The 20,090-nt window shown below is 42.9% G+C and overlaps 1 protein-coding gene across 5 annotated transcripts in view; it reads left to right on the top strand.

Annotated features, from left to right (window-relative positions):
* The window catches only part of GPR68 (G protein-coupled receptor 68), a 32,501-nt gene extending 12,655 nt beyond the window's left edge, over positions 1–19,846 (top strand). The window contains exons 5-11 of one of the 5 annotated variants that reach the window (XM_066998266.1): positions 28–680; positions 1,480–1,596; positions 2,684–2,773; positions 9,786–9,905; positions 12,269–12,331; positions 14,376–14,497; positions 18,609–19,846. In XM_066998266.1, the coding sequence (XP_066854367.1) occupies positions 18,751–19,827 (1,077 nt within the window). In that variant the 5' untranslated portion in view covers positions 28–680; positions 1,480–1,596; positions 2,684–2,773; ... (2 more) ...; positions 14,376–14,497; positions 18,609–18,750 and the 3' untranslated portion in view covers positions 19,828–19,846. Of the gene's footprint in view, positions 1–27; positions 681–1,479; positions 1,597–2,683; positions 2,774–9,785; positions 9,938–12,268; positions 12,332–14,375; positions 14,498–18,608 lie in introns of all 5 variants that reach the window. The other 4 variants (XM_066998265.1, XM_066998268.1, XM_066998267.1 and 1 more) reach the window with 4 other exon arrangements.
* The last annotated feature ends 244 nt before the right edge of the window (positions 19,847–20,090 follow it).

The raw sequence follows: 20,090 nt of genomic DNA, 5'->3' as shown, positions 1-20,090 counted from the left end.
GTCTTTGTGTTCTTTAACACTGCACAGGTGATCAGTCTCTGGCCGTGTTCCCAGGGGCCTGTGCGTGGCCCGTTCAGCCCGGTATGCTGTCTGCATCTCTGCCATCCTCCAAGCTGCAGAGCGAGCCTGCAAAGGACTGTTCGGTGATTTTTGCAGCCTTTTCAGGTCATGTTCAAGAACTTTGTAATTTTTCTGCTGTATCCCTCCTCAAAAACTCTCGGAGGCCCCTTAACCCTGCAGATAATTTTAGCTCTCTGCTCTGGCAGAGGCCCTGGCAGAGGAAGGTTTCTGCCATCTGGTAGCCTGTCATACCTGAAGGGCCCTTTGCCTGTGTTTGGAACAAGGAGTTATTTTTGATGCTGGCTCTGACGTTAGCCATGGGTACTCTTGGAATATTTCCAAGTCTTGTAATTGCCATTGTATCCTTGTTTTTTCCTCTTTTTTTTTTAAAGTTTCCCTGCTTACGTTCTTCTGTGCTTTCCACCAGGATAGAAATAGAGAACCCATTTTCTTGTTTTGGACTACCCAACACGAGACTCCTGTTTCCTGCCTTCTGGTCCCTGGCCACCCCTGGGGCACTGTCGCCCCCACGCAGCGAGCAGTCAGAACTCATCAGGTGCTGTCCTGAGCACACGGAGTCACCAGTGTCCTTACAGCAGCACAGGAGAGCGCTGCATCAGGTGAGTTACGCATCAGTTCATGGCCTGATCTGGGAAAAAGCTTTTTGTTTCCAGCCTCAGTGATGTAATTCCCTATCTGTTTTTATAGTAGTGCCTTTCAGTGTGAGTGATGGACAGGTTAATACACAGTCTGAGGGGCAGCTTTCTCTGCTGCAGGAATAAGAGCAGCAGTGCAAGTCAGCAGCACGCCAGCTTCTGCATCTGCTGCAGTCTTCCTCATTGACCTTGGACAAACCATTTAGTTTGTTTATGCCCCAGTCTCTTGCTGTGCAACAGGAAGGAAAAGCACCCTCCCAGACCTTGCTCTTGCACATTCAGAGCAGCAGCTCCCTTGTGCAGAGTTCAGCTTGGGCTGTGTTTGGACGTAAGGAAGGTCTGATCTCAGTGAGAACTAGGAACAACTTACTGTAAATAAAACTAATAACAGCGCTGATGCTCTGTATACTTTGTAACGCTCTGTGTACTCTGTGAGAGTACACAGCCTGCACAAGGCAGCATCTGTGTGTGTTCAGATAAGTTGCACGCAGCAGCCGTTTTGCACCAGCTGCCGTGGTTGCAGTGCGGTGTGTCTGCCGGTTGTGCCGGCGGTGGTAGGTAGGGGCGTGAGCAGCTCCGTGTGCGTTCCCATCTCTGTGTTCAGTGTCTGCTTCTGGCACTGTCATCTCTTTCATTTATGAATGAGTGGGTGCGGGAGGAGAGGGCTGGGCTGGCTGACTCGACTCCTTTGCAGTTGTACTATAAAGAGCACAGGAGCTGGAACATAATCTCCTCCTCCTTCCCTGCACTGTTTCACCGACAGCCTCGCTCACAGCTGGAGGAAGACAGCCTCGCCAGCAGCCTGAGCAGAAGCTGGGAGAAGGGAAGTCTTGTGCTCTTTGCTCTGCAGGAAAACCATCTTTGTATAAACTGCTCAGAGGTGAGTTTCATTTTTTACCTATTCATTCTTAAAAGCAAACAAATTTTCCATCATTGCTTATATAATGTTACGACTCCTGGAAAGGTGGCAGAACAGTTTTTTGGCTAGGTTGTTAAAAGTGAAGCAAAGCAAAACAAAGGAGGGATTCCAAGGACTCAACCAAAGCAACGTGTCCAAAAATTCACAACTTCAAAATGAATTTCCTTGGCAGGTTCCCACTAGTGGAAAACTTTGAATAGAAGCTCTTCCAAAAAAACTTTCTGGAGTTCCAATTAGGTGCAAGGAGAGCCAAATGTTGAAGTTGTATTGATGAGAGGGAATTGTTAAGATAAACTAAGAATCTGTGTCGTGTTTGCAGCAGGGAACAAGAGCAATAGCCAGTACATAAATTTCAGTAGTCATTTTCAGAGCAGTTAGTAGGAGCATATATGTTGACTAGATACAAACTTTTTAAAATAATTAGTAAGGTATTTAAATACTTCACTTCCTCTGAAGACATAGCCCAAAAGTTAGGAATAACTGCAGAAAACTGCTAAACCTTGGTGTGTAGGTACTCTGTGTACAGCCATATAGATTTGTCTTTGTCTCTCAAAAGTTTGCCATTAATATATTTTCCAAACAGTAAGACACTTATCTTGCTGCTGTTCAGAACCTGACTAGAGAAACTTTAAAGGTGAAGGTTTGTGTAGTGAAACGAAATCCATTCTATCAGAAATTAATCTGCCTTTTTTTTTTTTAATAGGATTAAAAACATTCATTAGGTAGGTTGCCTGTGTTACTTATGTGTTTTTCTGGTTCTTGGCAGTCTTTGAAAAGCAAGTAAGAAAGTAAATCACTGAGAGATCCACTTCCAAGTGGGTTGGGGATGGGGAGTTGAGAAATGGAAAATTTAGAAGAATTTTCAGCCTTGTACTGCGCTTTTCTGTTCAGAACATGTGCAGATATCTAGTAAAAATTTAAGGAAATTTAAGTGAGACAAGGAAAAATGGCTACACACAAGCTCATAAGATGTGACACCGTCACTGTGAGCGTTTCAGGACATTCTGAGCAGTCTGTTAATCAGCTCCTGCTGTGACTTTTTCCACAGTAACACCCTGTGTTCACATTGCCTCCAGAAGAGTATGACATTTGACCACTTCTTCTTTCAAGTTTGCTTTAATCAAGAAGTTGCTAAGAAGTAAGTCAATCCCCCGTGCATGTAATGCCCTCTCCTCTGTTCCTTTTCTGAGCAAACCAAAAATTTACTGTCCTCAGCGCTATCCTTCCTGCCTCCCCATCTTATTGCTCGTATTTTGTTGTTCCCCATATCTCGCTGCTTCTATGCATGCAATTGTAAGCTCCCAGTTACATGAGCGAAGAGGCAGAAGGTAGCTCTTTCAGCTGAGCTTATGTTTGGTGCTGTAAAGCTGCATGTAATCCCAATGATAAAATAGGAGAGAAATCCCCAAAGTTTTAGGAATCTTTTTAGGGTCTGGGGAGTGCACCATGAGAAGGTGTTGGTTTTACAGAATCAGACCAATATTGTTGTTCTGTGATAGTGGGGCACAGCTGCGAGGTGATAATGTCTACATCACAGCATTGTGATTTGAATATCACAGTTTTAAATTAAGAAAGAAGTGATGGTTCCAATATTTCATAAAAAAAAACACACTCATCTCACTTGGCATCTGTTGTGGAATTTATTTAACTCACTTTGTGGCTGGCAGAGAAAAAATGACTCCCTTACTTCTGGGACCTGAGGACTATAAAGAACCTGAGACAGCAGGAAAAGAGGGAAGAGAGATGGCGGGGAAAGGGGAGAGAAGTGAGAAGGATGCATCCCAGCTGAGCTAGATGTCATCACACTAGATGCCAGCTAACATTGTGAGCCCAGAGCATGGCTCAGCTGATGGACAGATGGATGGTCAGATGGACTGGAAACTTCTTATCTGGGGTTGAGCGCAGTTAGAGGGGACAAGTGTTCAGAGGTGTACATATTAACCTACATCTGCCTCTCCTAAGCAGCCCTGTGGTTGCTGTCGCTCAGATGAACCAGGAGATATGTAACTGCGAGTTTTGCTGGCATCCTGTTTGAACAGCTCACGGAGAAGAAAAGTTTTTCCTTGCTAGATATTTTAGATCTGACCTGAGGGCACACTCACATTTTGCTGGGGCTTTATTGCTGCTGCATGTTCTTGTGTCAGGGCAGTGATAACTGAACAAAAAGTTATTTCGGGCTCACGAGGGCATTTACACAACTTTTCTAATTATTTTTAAATGAAGAACTGTGGAAATAGAACATGGCGGCCTTGTGATGCTGATTACCTTACAATTAGCTGGATGTTTCCTCTGAGAGATTTGCTTTTCCTATAAAGCTTATTTTGAGTGGCTTTTAACAGTTGTTATGAATTATTCTGCCAGCTGAAGCATTTGCAGAGCTGCTGTCCCTGACAGCTGATGGTACTTGATTTTGAAAAGACGCAGAACAGCTTTAATGTTTAGGAGAAACTGGCCAATAATTTTAAGTGAAGGTATTAGTAATAATCAGCAGCCAGGAACAACATTGCACGTTATGCTCTGAGGGATGGTTGCATCCTCTGTAATTCCTTTGTCTCCACTAAAAACCGTGCTCTGAACTCTGTTAATCTACTGGGTAGCAAAAGCAGAACTTTTTTGCCACTTCATCTGGAAGCCACAGCTAGTATGCCTGAAAAAGAAAAAAGACTGAATATTACGCTTGGAATGCTCTGTTAGAGAGAGGTTGAGTGATGGGCTCACCTGAGGGATACAGAACTCCGTTCCTCCCTGTAGAGCGCTCCCGCCAGAAGTTGTTTCTGTGGCAACAAATCCATCTGCAGCCGGGTTGTCTTGGGGTTTGATCTGGGGATGCTTATGCACAGATCTGTCACTGTGCCAGAAGCAAATAGAAATTCTGGTCTATAGGTAACGGAGAGGGCACTCTGCTGCTGCTACTGGCGCTCCACAAGAGACGTCCTCCTGACAGTCTCCACTTAAAAATTGCTACAGACAGCTTTTGCTGCAGGATGAGCTTAACCTCTCATTCCTGAACATCGTTGCTTCGTCCTGCAAGCTTTCAAACTTCCTTTCTCTCAAATTGTTTGCTCTTGGCTGACAGTAAAGACACACGAGCTTTGAGGAGTAAGAGATCAAGAATGAACGTATTACAACAGCAAATGCAATCAGACTATCAAACTTCAGTCACTTTAATGACACCTGAATAAAATGCCAAATAATTTTATTTTCCTTCTGTGAAAGGAAGAAGAAATTTTACTCTGATGGCTAATGATTTAGTGTCTGTGCACATATCTAATTAGAGTGTGTATCTATTTTATGCTCTACATTTAAGAAGTAATTAGACACAGCTTTCAATGTAGGAATTATTTGTTAAACTAGTTAGAGGCTTAAACTAAGGTGCCTTAACTTATTGTGACATAACATTATTACTTGGAATTTGAATTTGTGTCCAAATTTCAGAGATAATCTTACACCTCCACACCAGAGCAAAACTTGCATTTCTGACTAGCGTTAGAATCCCACCTCTCCTGCACCAGCTTGTCCATCTTCTACCCAACAACTCATCAGAATTCCCCTATGAAAATAACTGATTCTCTCTCTCTCTTCTCTAGTCAAGTGAATGTTGGGACATGTGAATGGTTTACAGTAAGCTTGTTACCTTTGCCATAGGTTGCTTCTCTGACACTATAAAATAAACTTTATACCTTTCTAGAAAATAAGCTTTTTCCATTTCTGTGAGGTCATGGTTCCTCGACTACTTTCTCAATTTTTGTGTTGAACCTCTTTTACCCAGATTTATACCATTGTCGTGGGCAGGTTGTTTCATTAAAAGAAGATTAGAGAAGGGTAGTCACTTTTCAAGCGTATGGATGGTTGAGTTTGTGACTCCAGAGGGGATGCTGTGACTTGCCTCCCAAGGAGAGAGGTGGCAAAAATGACAGGGGCTCTGGCAAGGGGAGGCAGGTAGTCGTGGCTCATGCGGATGATGGTGTCATCCGAAGGTGTGATGGATAGCGGCTGGAAACATTTAGGCTCTTCAGCAGAATGATGAAGTACAAGAACTCAACAGCAGGGTGCTGAGGAAGGCTTCTTACACCCTCTGCGAGGGCAGGCAGGGGTACAGAGGTATGGCTGGGAAAATGGAGGAGAGAATAAGGGCTCATGTACATCAGGAAAGGAGGACGCTCAGAAGTGAAGGAATAGAATAGAAAGCCAGGTTTTGTTTAAGTTGTAATGACAGTTAAGGTACTAGCACTTAAAATCATTTGAGTAACAAAATATTTTTTTTACATGAAAAATAAGAGAATTGAGGAAATGAAAATTCAGGAAATGAAAATAAAAGGAAGCCTGCAGATACAGATGCTGGCAGATGCTGTTTAGAATGATATTTCCACTGGGGACTGGGTCGCTGGAGTCCTGTATCTTCCAGTTAAAAAGAAAAGAAAAAAGTGAAAAGAACTGAAATTTTCAGTGGTCATCTAGGGAGTGAGAGCAAAGAGGGAAAGAGTACAGAGGAAAAGCTTGTCCAAGGCACAAAATCATGAGAAGTCTGAGAAATAACGTTGCAGAACAAGCTTTAGATGTGGATATTGACTTGGATCTTCTGGAAACTTGGCTAATTTCCAAGACGGAAACTGCACAAAAGGGGGAAGCTTAATTAAAGGCAGCAAAAAGGGATAGCTAGAAGAGTTAAATTTCTACAGGCTAGATGGGGACTATCTGAAGACACACACACATGCATGCCCCCTCCCCAGAAAAATACAGAACGGGCTGAACTGAGGGGACTCAGCTGAGGCTGAAAGGAAACAAGCTCGGCTAAACAGCACTGCGTGGAAGGGTGGATGGTGTGCTAGGCTCGAAGAACAGGATTTAGAACAGAAAGGTTTGAAACACACACAATGGGATCAGTGTAAGCCAAAAACACAAACCCTGTACATGGTGACAGTGCACGCGATGCTAGGTGCTGGCACTGAATGGGTTTATTTCCTGTCGTGAATTTTGTCTCTGTGTTCAAAGTGAAGCCAAACAGAGGAATACAAATGAAGTTAAAGAAAAATGAGGGGAGGAAGTGTAAAATCTCTAAATACTATAAACAGCTTTTTACTTTTCCATGTCTTAAAACTTTTGCTGTACAAAATGAATCATATATGAAGATAATAGCATTTAAAAGAGAGATGACGGCTTTATTGAAGGTATCAGTATTTGCTGGGGTGTGCAACAGTGAAAACACTGACCGGAGGTCTGTTCAATCTCTTTAGACACAGCAGAGCTTCAACCACATTTCGGTTACACCTGGCACGTCAAATTTTTCTCCCAGACAGACTTTGCTGTTTGTCAGATGTGATCAGGCAAACGTTGATTATTGCTTGTCCAAGTTGCTGCTCGTCAGCAATGCTGCTCAGTCGGCTCTACCCAGTGAGCTATCAGTGAGGGAGGGGAAGCAGTTGTACAGAATGTTTAGTTGCTCTAAGTGGGATTAGCTTTCCTAATTACTTTCTGTTAATGAGATGGTTCTGTTCGGAGGGCATGTTGTTCTGATATTTAGGTTTAATTACACTGTCTGGAGGCAGTGGTATTATAAAAGATGTAAGCAGAGGGAGAATTTGGTCCCTCCTTCGGTCTCTAACTTGTTAGCTTCTGAACAAGATTTCCCTCATAGCCAGTGGGTGATGCTGGGGAGGCTCAACAGCAGGGGCTGCCTTGGGTGTGCCCTTGCTTCAAGTGCCTGTGGGTACGGAGAGCAAGCTGCTGTCAGTGCACACGTCAGCTACATCTGTGCTGTGCCTTAAGTGTCTGGGCCAAGGCGGGGGCTAACACCTGACGTGCTCTGCCCAGCCGTGTGTGAGCACCGACCGGCACAGGGGGCTGCCAGGGGGCTGCGGCCCACGCTCAGCCCGCTCAGAAATCTGTGGGGCCCTGTGTGTGGGGCCACAGCTCCCTTGGCAGCGTTGCTGTGAGGGGCACGGGCCCTGTGGCGGTGCCGAAGGGCAGGGGGCGCGCTGGCAGCCCGAGGAAGGTAGCTTTGTTTGAAATGCGGTACGGATATGACCTAAATCTTCAGTCGCTAAGTTCTTGGCAAGACGTCTGGCATTGGCCGGGGGAGTGCGGTGCTGGTATCGGAGCAGGCTGCAGCTTCAGTAAAGAGTCAGACAGAGTCTGGGAAAATGAATCAGAAGAGTGAGGCGATTTGCTCCGAGACTGTAGATGGTGAAATGAATCAGAGCCCATTTACTTCAGGAGGGAGAAGTTCCTACTTCTCAGTCTCAAGCCTACCACACAGTTGTTCCAGTCCTTGTTCCTTACTGGTATTTTTGCTTGTTGATCATGGCTTGTGTGGCTTCTAATCCATAAAACCTACTTAGGCTTGGCTCTTCTTCCCAGCTCGCTTTAAATGAGGATTGGCACACAGATTCGGGATTATGAGCGGTTCTATTGTCTGCGGTTGTTCACTACCTGTTTGCCCACTTGTGAGGCAGAGACAGGGCGGCGTTTTGTCATCTGTATTGAGGAGGTTTGTGGGAGGGAGAGGCTGAGGTGGCTGAAGTTTTAGCTGGGGGAAAGGAAGATTTGGAGTTGTTCTCTGAGGAACAGAGAGATTTAAGATTTACGCAGAAAGTGGCGTAATGTGGAGTTTTCTTCCACCCACTGTCCTGCACATCCAGGCAGCCTCAGGAAGATGTATCCTGAGAGCAGGAGCTAGCGCAGTGGTGAAATCCTGGAGGGTCACGTCATCCACCTGGCTGATCTTTAACAGCAGGAAGGAGGGGGCAGATGAGGGTCATTTTCAAAAGCTATGAGCCAACTGCTTGAGACAACTGTGGCATGACTAATTCCTGTTATGTGATTCATCTCCCTGCTATTAGTTGGATTGCTTGCCTGAAAATACGCATAGTGTGAACTTATTATTACCATAAATAGGGATTTTCCAAAGTGAAGTTTCTTTTCAGCACTTTCCTATGCTCAGTCAGTTGTTTGGACCTTACATTTGGTAAAACAGCCCCAAACCTAGGTAAAGAACATAAAGCACTTTGAGATGTGGGACAATGTGTGTATATTGTCCCCTCTGCCTTCCTTACCCCCTAACGTCAAGTTGTCCTTCATATGGGCAGGCCTCATCTAAGAAGTCCTAAGGTGTCAAAATGTGCAATGAAATGCTACAGCGGCAGAATGGGGATTTTTTAAAATTATTTTTTGTACATGTAAAGTCATGTAGATTTCACTTCCATATAGCTTTAATTTCTAAGGGAAAAATTCCCAAATCCAAAACATTAAAAAAAAAAAGAAAAGAAAAGAAAATAACTTATTTCAAAACATTTTTTTCTGGTGGAAATGGTTTTACTCCATGTCAGATTTATACAGTTTGTATTCATGCTATTGCGTGTCACCAGAAGGGTCTGTTGTGCCACGTCACCTGGCAAACAGTAATAGAGAAGAGCATAGGGGAGGGTATTGAAAGCTCTCCAAACATTTCTTTGCCTTCAAGGGGCATCAGCTGGACCATCCTCGAGATGTTTGCTAAACTTTAAGACAGCTCTACATCCCACACACCATCTACCCCGGTGCTCCACTTACCTTTGCTAGTGGAAACTTTTTTTGTGGTGTTTAACCCTATCTCTTGTTCAGGCTTACACAGAGAGCACGCTTCCTTTTTTGCAACAGTCTTTATCATGTCTGAAGGTTTTTGCTGTGTTTGCCCTCATCATGGTCTTCTTTAGACTAAACAAGCCTGCAGATCATGAAGCTCTGTAAGAAATAGCTGAATCAGCGTGGACCACAAACCTAAATGTTCTACATTCAACCCACTTTATAAGTCAAACTTCCAGTTAAGCAGGAAACCACCTAGAAAGGCAGCAGCTGAGCACTTTTGGGTGGCTCTAAGAGAGCTAAGGTACCATGGACCAGTAACTCAGTATTACACAGTACCCCGGAGTCTATACTGGGAGAGGTCATGGGGGGGAACTTGTTGAAACACAAAATTTACCTTCCCGGAAAATGTCAGTATTTCAGAAAAAAAAAATCCTGAATATCCCAGCAGGTTATCATCCTAGGCTAACCTTTGTCCTTTTAATTAGAACACCAAGTCGTCTTCTTAACTGATGTGCAAACTGCGGTATATGAGATATGTATTGCATCTGATATAAGAAGTCCTTAATAAGGCATATTGTATTTTACAGCAGAACACTGGCAAGGATGAGGGGGTTACAATGATCACATACTGAACTGGAGTCAACAATATGCTTCTGGGTAAAACCAACGCAAAGGAAACATATCGCATTGGGAAGTCTCAGCAGGCTGTGAGTACTACCTCTCCATCCTGTGCACCACTGTAAGGCACTTGTAAGATTAAACTACATTACCATGATGGGAAATGAGCATTGGAACTAAATTTAGAGGTCGTGAAAGTATATTAATTAATTCATTTCTAATATACATTGACTATCTTCATTGGCTTCTAGCTGCCTTGCATCAGTCAGCCCACACTGCTTACATTTAGCTGCATAGATCAATATTTTCAGCTGTTGGTGGCCAGGGAAAAATTCTGTAGAACAGTTAATGACATACCTGATACTCTGTAAGCCACCAAACGAAGCCATTAAAATGTTCTCTACTGGAAGACTGTGAAGCTTGAGATAGAGGAGGATGGGGCTAACTGCTGGAGAAGCAAGGAGTGAACATTTGCATTTGCTAATGTGCTGCAATATTTTAGCATGCCCACTTGGAACTATAGTGTTTAGACCATTGTATTGGAATATTATTTAAAAAAAAAATCATACACAACACATCTAATGTCCAATCTAGTGCTTTCAACAAGCATTAGCTTACTAGGAGAAAAAGAAAGATTCTTTTCTTGAGTAGCAACGTGAAACTGCTACTCAAATTAGCATTATCAATTCCTAGTGACATGTATGGGCACGAAACCCTGAACTACACCACCACTGTGGTTCAGATGGCATCCGAAGTTTTAGTGATGAAATATTTAATGTAAGTAGCTTACTTCAGACTTTGGAGAAATTTGATGATAAACAGAAATTAAGAAGTTGAGGCAAATTCCCAAGATATCAAAGTTTGAGCAAATGGATTTACCCAATGCTGTGAATAATTGCATGTCTGTGCTAGGGAAAATTGGGCAGTGGTGACTAATTAGTCTTTTGTTTATGTGGGTTCTGAAAAAATGTTGCTGGCTTCCTTCTTTGACAATAGGCTTATAAATGGAGTCATACAGTAATGACAAAAGTAAAGTGATTTGTAATTATTGGAATACTTCTATGGTTTCCTCCCACTGAAACAAACACACAGAGGAATAATTGTTGTATGCAGAGATTCATGTTAGACGGCTCCCCTCACAAGTTAACAAATATGGAATGGGTTGTGTGGAGACCTAAAATAAGTTTAGGAGGGAATTCAGTTTGAGAAATTGAGGTTGGGTTGGGGTTTTTTTCGTGCCATTTTTTTTCCCTCCCCAATTTACGTAAGATGATTTCAGAGGGTTAAAAAGATACATCCTTTTTTACTGTATGCCCCTGGTAAGACTCTCTTGCAAATAGGACATACAGAGTTTGTGCGTCTATTGAAAAAAGCAGACTGAAACAAATCAGGAATGAAAGTACAGCAGAGAATCTCTGAGGTAGCCTGTCTGCTTTACAGATGACAAAGCCAGCAGAAAACAGAAGTAAAACTCTTTGCAACCAGCTGCTCTTCACATAGAAGTTTGACAAAAACAGTATTTCTGTGCGCTTTCTGTGATAGTGACTTATACTTCACACTCCTAGGGACCATGAACTCTGGTATCTATTTTCAAGCGTTATGTTTGATTCCAGATTCAGTGAGAAAAGTTTAGAAACTGACCCAATTAAAATATATGTATATGGTCAGCAGAGAAATTAACTGTATTCCCTGAAAAGACACATTGATGCTGCATGTAAAACTAGCTGCGCTAAAAGAAAGTGAGCAGCACAACTGAGTGCACTGGGGTCAGCAATTAGAAATCTCCAGTCTCTAGACTAATCTCTAGGTCTCTGATGCAACCTAGTTTTTATCCCACTTGCACATTTAAATCAGGCTATGATCTTTAATGAAAAAATCGTAATTTCTACTGGACTTCTGTCTTAATACAAGCCATACCAACTCTATCTGACCTCAACAAAACCAGTGTCCTGCTGAGGTGCTTGGGCCAAACCTGAGCACCTTTCTTGTAGAAACTGAATGCAGTCGACCTGCATTGCCTTGGTTTTCTTCCAGGCCTGCCAGCACCCTCTTTCTTTGATCTGCCCAGACCACGGGTCACAGCACTGCAGCTTTGCTGTTTCGGGTCCCTGAGCTAACAGTGCTAACGTGCACACATCCCCATGGCTTTCCAGTGTGCCCTTACGAGTAGCTGTGTAATAACTTGCCTTATCCCAGGTGTTCAGCAAGGATAAAATACCTTATTCACTAGAATTGTTTCCACCTTTAATAAATGTCCTGTAGCCCACTGGTTTATCTCTTGGAGTCATTGGTATGACATTTGGGTGCTTCACAAACACTAACCAGTTACCTGCAGGAAATGCCTGTCTGTAAGGCAATATAACTTTGAATTTGTGGAGATAGAGATGGGGATTATATAGTTTGGTAGCCCAAAATACTTGGACTTTTTCTAATTTGTCTGTGTATTTCTTAGAGTGCAAAAGGTTCCACAGACTTTATCAGTGGTGAGTGGAGAGGGCACCTGGCTTCATGCCCTGTAAGTACTGCATCCCACTGTAATTCTTTTCTTCTGAGCAGTAACAGAGTGACTGTAAGTGCATTGTTAGCCATCCTGCTGCATAACCAGATATTCCCCATTGAATACTGACAGTCAGATTTTTTCTTTCCAAGCGTGGTAATTTTGCATTTGTCCTCAGTGGATTTAATTTTGTTTTCAGACCAAGATCATTTTAAATCTTGACTGTTACGTACTCCTTCCCAACTCAGTATCATGTTCTGATTTAATAAGTGTGTTTTCTATCCCACTATTAACAGGATAGAAATTATGAAATTATGAATTGATGTCATATGAATAGATAAAAATAGTAATTAGCATCCTGAAAAGGGCAAATTGTTGCTCCCAACTCAATCTACCATTCCAGATCCATAGTGACTACAGGTGACTGCTTTTTGACTGTGGTTGCACACATCAGGCAGTACATATAATGCCTTTGCAGTTTCCCAGGTGTTACTGAAAATGCACATTGGGATGTGTCAAAAGTCTTTATGAAATCAAGATGCTCTACATATGTTGCTTCCTCTCCAGCTATGCAGACACATACTTCATCAAAGAAGGAAATTAGATTGGTCCCACACTACTGTTTCTTGTTGAATCCATGCGTCTGTTTCTTATTGCAGCAGCATCTCTAAAGCAGCGCTGCTGTCCTTGCTGCCCGTCTCTTCCCCCTCATCCTCCCTGGCTTTCTCCAGCCCTGAAATACAGCTGCTAACTCTTCTCTCTGACGTCCTGCTTTTCCTCCATACATCTCTAGCCCTGGTGTATGGGACTCTGTGTGAGAAAGGAATTATGATATCATGAGAGCTACAGCTGTTGAGAAGGGGGCTGTCAGGGCTGAAACCAGGCTGAAGAGGCTATGAGGACAGGGGTGGCACTGAGCTGAGGAAGGTCGTTTCTGGGAGCTGGGGTACTGACACGTCTGGGATGACATTTGGGTATGAGGCTGCGTGAGGCAAGGCTGATAGTTGCAGGGAATGGGAAGCAATACGTTCATGGATTAATCAGTGGAGATGAGACCAGCTTCCACTACTGTCCTTCATCCGTTCCAACTCTGATTTCCACTCCCTGGAGCAGCAACATGAGCTGCAGCCTGATAAGGCTGCATGACGCAGAGAAAAGAGCACCCATCCATGCCTGAGCCGGCCCTCTGACAGCAGGCAGGTAGGGCTGAGGTCAGAGCTTCTCCCATCTCCCCAAGGAAGGGTGTGAGGTGCGTGCAGCTGCCAACCCCAGCCCACACTCCGCTCCTGAAGTACGGCAGGACTCGCTTGGGGTGAGTCTGAGCAGCTGTGAGTCACTGCTGTAAATACCCATGTATGTGTACCGATTGTCTGACAGCTTGTTCTGGTTGAAGCTGAGCTGGCTGGTGTACGATTCTCCAAACACTCTTTTCACAAGACAGGCAATATGTCTGTTTTACCCCAATCTGCCGTAAGTTCTGAAACATCATCAGTAGTAATTCACAAATTGCTCTAGCTGATTCTCTCAGACTGCACAGAGACTTTAAAATATCTGTTGGCCTTTGCTTATCTACTTCGTCTGTGCCTCTCTCCTGTTGTTAAAAAAAATAATTGTGAGATACTGGGTCGCAATTTTGCTTCTGAAGATTGGAATAAAAAATAACAGCAAATATTGCAGCCACGTTTAAATCTATAATTTCTGCTTCTGCCTCATGTACTTGTCTTTCCTTTCCCTTCCTTTTCTTGGGGAAGTAAGAAACGGGATATTCCAATAAGAATTGGATACTCTAGCCAATAAAGAAAAGAAACATCCTTATTGCCTTTTTTGGCTCTTTCCACTTGTGACCTTTTTACTTCATCATTCCTCTGGTTTAATCCAGGCATTGTTGTGCCATTTCCTCATAGTCAGCCTTAGTCATGCACCCCAATTTCCACTTTATTCTACATTTTTTCAGGGGGATTTTGTCTAACAGTATTAGCTTTCTCAAGTAGCTAGGAACCTGAGTCTTCAGAAAGAAAGGTGGTAACAAAGGAACGGTTGTTCCTTCTTTCCTCTCTCTTAGCCAGAGCATCGCCCCAGCGAGATGATTGAGCGTGCGGAGGAGGCAAGAAGGGGCAGAAACCATCTCTTAAAATAGTAATAAAAGCACGGTTATCTTCTGTGGAAGGAATGCTCAGCAACCAGGTGCCATTTTCCCTTTCTCAGATCCTGCCTTTCCTATTGCAGCTCTCACAGCCGCCCCACCTCGCGCCGCTAACCCTCTCTCAGGTTTGGGCCTGCCAGTCTCTGCCCAATTTACATTGCTCCACCGCTCCCTGGTCTCTGCTGCTACTCATTGCTTCCAAGCCCCTTCCTCTGACCTTGTTCTTCCAGGCTTTGTGAACCAGTGTTGCACCAAGCTGACAAACCCTCGAGCCTTGGGAGAAGTTTAGTGTGGGGGTTTAAAGGCTAGTGTTTATGTAGGTAATGATCTGAACCAAATCCAAAACTGAAACAATCTCAGATTTTTGGTTCCAAGATGTGCAGCATGGTCCAAGTCCTGCTATGAACGCCAAGTGACTCAGGTCTGTTTGTGATGTATGACAGGTGGAGGGACAGATTAAACAGCAAGAGATCAACTGCCATGTAAAAGCACACAGCCACATTATCCTCCCTGCTCACGGAAACAAGTGCTTTGTGGATGAGACAAGCTGTGAGCACAACTTTTGCAAATGTGTACCAGGAAGTCCTTTGGCTAAAAATGTGTAGATCTAATCACAGACAGATTTCTTATGAGGAATCTTGTAGCAATCATTGAAACTGGAAAGAAAAAAAAAAAAAAAGGAAAAGAAAAAAACCAACAGCCAGGCTCCATCCTCTTACTCAGAGCTGAAGAGGCTATTGTCAATGGTTCTGGGTTAGTTCCTTTGTCATCACCAGCAGACAGCACTGAAGATGTGAGCTGCTCTGCAGTTCACAGTGCAGGGTGGGAATCGTGCTTTTGTCAGCAGCTAGGGTACGAAGAGGGTTGGAAAAAAAAAGAACCTGCTGTTGAATTGTCAGTGAGTGATGAAAGTTGGCTTATTTAAACAAGAAAAAGTCAGGCTCTCCAAAGCCCAGAGATCCTTGGCTTTATTTTTCATCCAAGAACAAGAGGAGTGTTTGGAGCTCATCTACATGTTTTCTTGCCAAGACTGGGGCTTAGGTAGGTAACACTGAAAAGACATGGGCATATGAGAGAGAGAGAGAGAAATCTTGCCTGGAAATGTCTGCGGACTCGTGATGCTGGAGGTGTTACATAAACTAAGCTCTAAAAAACCCACACAGCTGCACTATTTCCATATTAAAGCTGTCTAAATGGAATGCCTGTGTGTTCCCATCCATAGCTGCTTTCAGCTTTATGATTATCTGCACCCCAGATGTTTTTCTTACAGCAACTTTTTCATTTTTCTCCTCCTACTATCTAGGCTGGCTTAGTAAGTAATGAGGGAGCTATTTGTCTTTTCTTTCCTGTCCCCTGCCTCACCTTTCCTTCAGTTTCCGATTTGCCAGGGAGCTTGTAAGTTACTGTGCATTATATTCCTAATGACAGAGTGGTCTTTAAAGGCTGTTCTTCCGCAACATCTGTTGGACACCCTCATTGCAATGTTTTGATACCAGTCTTGATGAAAAAGCGTGCGGTTTCATTCCTGGCCGGTGCAGAGCTATGTTAATGTACTTGGTTTGTGGGGAAAGAAGGAGAAAGCTAAACTACCTTTATATTTCTCATTTGGCTACTGAAACTGTCACTGGTGAGGCACGAGGTGGTCAGAGGGCCCTGAGGTGTCTCAGAGCCCCCACACTGAGGACGTTGAAACAAAGGAGGAGTTTTCCAAGCTCGCTTCATCCACAGACCAGAAGAGCAGCATAAAGCAGCTATTGTGCCAAAGAGAATCTGGACCTTTGCAACAGCCAGCCCTCTCTTCCTGGCCCCAAAACAGTGCACGCCAGCACTTCCTCCAGGAGCAGGAAACATTACTGTAATCAGAAGTGTGTATTATATTAGAACAATATCGTATCAATAAGACTTTCTCTGTGTCTTTCACATTCTGCATTCTGGCCAGACTTTTAAGCTAAGCAGATATGAATTTTACAATCATGTTCTTCATGACATAATTTAATAAAAACAGTTTGAGTTCTTAGAGGAAAAGAAGCATTTTCAAAAAAACAGTGCAACTGTGGAGGACATCTGTTTTTTCTCAGATCTTTTCATACTGTGACCCATATTGGCCTACTGGGTAACACTGAAAAAACAGAGAGCTCTTGAACTATGAACATATAAAGACAGTTCTGACTCTTGAAAGGTATTGACAACCTTCAAAATACTTTCTACGGTCTTTTAAATTATTAATTTGGTCTTACCAGCAGCAGCTGGGCACTGACTGGATGCTTTTATTTGTTAGGTTAGATGCTGGATCCCAGATTTTTAGGCATTTTAGGCTGTAACTGGTTATGCCAATCATTCTGTGCAAACAAACTCTTACCTGTAAAAGTCACCAAATTATTATAAAGAAATTATACCAAATAAAAACTCAAATACAATTGTGCTTGGAATGGAGAAGGTGAGGTGGATAGTTAGGCTGTCAAACCTGTCTCAGTGCAGATTCTGTGCGCGGTGCTCGCAGGCTTGAAGCCAGACCTCCTGTAGACAGTAAAGATGCGTGGCGGTTGTGCAGCCCCTGAGAAAAGCGCAGTGTGCTGGATGGTGCTAGAGGAGTGAAAATGCCCCCTATGTAACAGTCAGTCCTTTGGGAAATCTGCGTGTAACTTCACGGATACTTCTGTACGCACCTGTGATGCTAACATTGTCATCGTTGTTCCACAGGGAAGGTTATGGCAATCTCTTGGAGCAAACTTCGAACTAAACCAGACGTGTCAGTGACTGGGTCCCTCCCGCAGCATTTCTGCTGCCGTGCTCACTATGTCTGTGGTCACTGTTGTGCCAGCCCTGGTGGAGGGGCAGTCTGAAAGAGCTGCAGGAGAACAGGAGCAGCAGAACAGAGCTTGCGCTGGGCTAGACTCGACCAGTCTTTTGCACAAGCAATTTTGGACATTTTAGTAGTTTTGGAGACACTTAAAAAGAAAAATGCAAATTAGGGTAGTAAATGGGAAAGAACAACAAGGCTTTATCTTTGTCCCTGACAATGCTGTCTCCTTTTGAAGCCAAATTAACCGAAGCTTTACGAAGATCATACAAATTGCTAACCTTCCCAAAGTATATGCTACAACTGCACGTTTTCTGGTAGTGGTTCAAAGAACTAATCTCACTGTCTTGCATCGTCACATAACACGTACGTCCCCCTAAGACTGGGGCACAGTTTGCCCTGCTGTTTTCCAGTCCTGAGCACTTGTGCCAAAGTGACTGAACATATCACATTAGGTGATAAAAGGGTGAACATGATACTTCGTTTAGTCTAGGGTTTAATTACTGTGGGCTGGCTGAAGGCTTAACTCTTGTCCTGGTTGAACTGGGTGCTAACCCGTTGTCAGCAGTGATTTTTATAACAGTCTGAAACAGTAATAGTTTAGTACAGAAAATGTTTGCCCAGGCACATGTTTGGATTGTAGAAGATTCTTTGGGTGAAAACAATTGTATTCATCTTCAGTGCAGATGAAATGGGAAGATCCCATGTACAGATAATAATGGGTGGTTTTTGAGAGTCCATGGCAAATAAGGAGTTTGTAAAAGCTTACCTTATAGGACTAAGACCATGGAGACATTATGCCAGATTTTTAAAGCATCTTTCTGACAGACAGCTTGCTTTTGGGACTGTGTTTATGCTTAACTGTAAAAGAGACTGCTAAAATTTCCAGTTTATTCATCTTGATGGGTTGAAATGCATATTCTATGGTATTTTTTATCTAAAGGGAAATTTAAGTAATGGAAATTAAAAATCAACTATTCTGTGCACCTTGCATCCTCTAAGGAAGTCTGAGTGAACTACTGCTTTGCCAGAGAAATATTTCCATTTTGAACAGATTGGATTACTGCTTTTGTGCTTCATCTGTAAAAGAGAGATGATATTTCTTCACCTTTTAGATACTCATAAAGCTAAAGTGACAAATGTTTGTAAATTGCTTGGAAATTCTTTGACAGAAAATTTTGTTTATGTGCACAGTACACGGAGTTACTCATATGAATCATGATTTCCCAGACAGGCTTTATCTTCTGTCAACGACTGTAAGAAAATTTAGTACTAGGAAAACACATCTTCCTGAAAACTGATGATTTGATAATGATATTCTTCCTTAAGATTTTCATGTGTTTTACCACCAGGTTATTAACATCCTGCAGCGAGTCATCACTTCAGCCTAAACTTTTTGTGGATGAAATAAGTGGTATATGAAACTGGATGAAATTAAGTTCTACATCTATTCATTCGGGACCCTGATGAATGATACATGTTGAGAGGTAGAAGATGATGAATTCCACAGACAATGCAACTGAACAGTGTATTATTGACCATAATATCCACCAGACATTATCCCCCGTGGTATACATATTTGTATTTATAATAGGCTTGCCAGCTAACTGCCTGTCACTGTACTACGGGTACTTACAGATCAAGGCTAAAAATGAATTGGGTATCTACCTTTGCAATTTGACTGTAGCAGACCTCTTTTACATATTTTCTTTGCCTTTCTGGATCCAGTATGTTTTACAGCATGACAACTGGACCTATGATGAACTGCTGTGCAAAATCTGTGGCATCCTCTTGTATGAGAATATCTATATCAGCGTGGGCTTCCTCTGCTGCATCTCCATCGACCGCTACCTAGCAGTAGTGCACCCTTTTCAGTTTCATCAGTTTCGGACAATGAAGGCTGCTATGATTGTGAGCGCTGTTATCTGGACCAAGGAAATAATGACCTGCTGGTTTGTCTTTACACACGGGGAGATCAGTATGGATGCAGAGAGCCATGTGGTATGCTTTGAGCATTACCCCATCAAAGACTGGGAGCACAACATCAATTACTATCGCTTCTCTGCTGGCTTCCTTTTCCCCTTCTTTCTGCTGGCCTTCTCTTACTGTGGGATTTTAAGAGTTGTCCATAAGAGTCACGGCACTCAGAAGAAGAAGAAAATCCAAATTAAACGTCTGGTTTCAAGCACTGTCTTCATTTTTTTAGTGTGCTTTGCACCATACCATATCCTACTTGTAATTCGCAGCGTATTTGAGAACAACTGCTCATTTGCTGACAAAATATTTAACATTTACCATGCTTCTCTCCTGTTGACTACTTTTAACTGTGTTGCTGACCCAGTATTGTACTGTTTTTCCAGTGAAAGCACTTACCATAACTTTGCCAAGATGCGAGACTCTTGTTTAACATGTTTAGGTTGTCTAAAGACTGAGATGAAAGAATCCTATCAGCTGAGTGCTCCGGAAACTCCCAACAGGCCACAACATGAGCAACAGCCAGGGTTATTACAAAAATCACGTGATGCTACTGAAATAATGGAAGACTCTTCAATTAACATGGGCTATTTATAGCATTCATCAAAAAGGACACTTGTGTAAAATCTCCATGTATGACTGTATGTATCCATCTGATTTATCTGTGTATTAAACTGTTTTACCTCCCAAAGGCTTATTAGCAGTGCAATACAGTGAGGTGCCCTTAGCTACAATCATGTATACTGTCATTACGGTACCACTCAAAACCAGTCAACTGGCATTGACTGAAATAAGCTAGTACTCATGGTGTGGTTCTTTAACTGCTGTCTCTTTGCAGCATCTGGAGAAAAAAAAAATCT

This window comes from Anser cygnoides, chromosome 5 (assembly GCF_040182565.1).
Source record: "Anser cygnoides isolate HZ-2024a breed goose chromosome 5, Taihu_goose_T2T_genome, whole genome shotgun sequence".
NCBI classification, from domain to species: Eukaryota; Metazoa; Chordata; class Aves; order Anseriformes; family Anatidae; genus Anser; species Anser cygnoides.
Note: the sequence above shows the minus strand (reverse complement) of the source record. Positions and strands in the feature narration are given on the sequence as shown.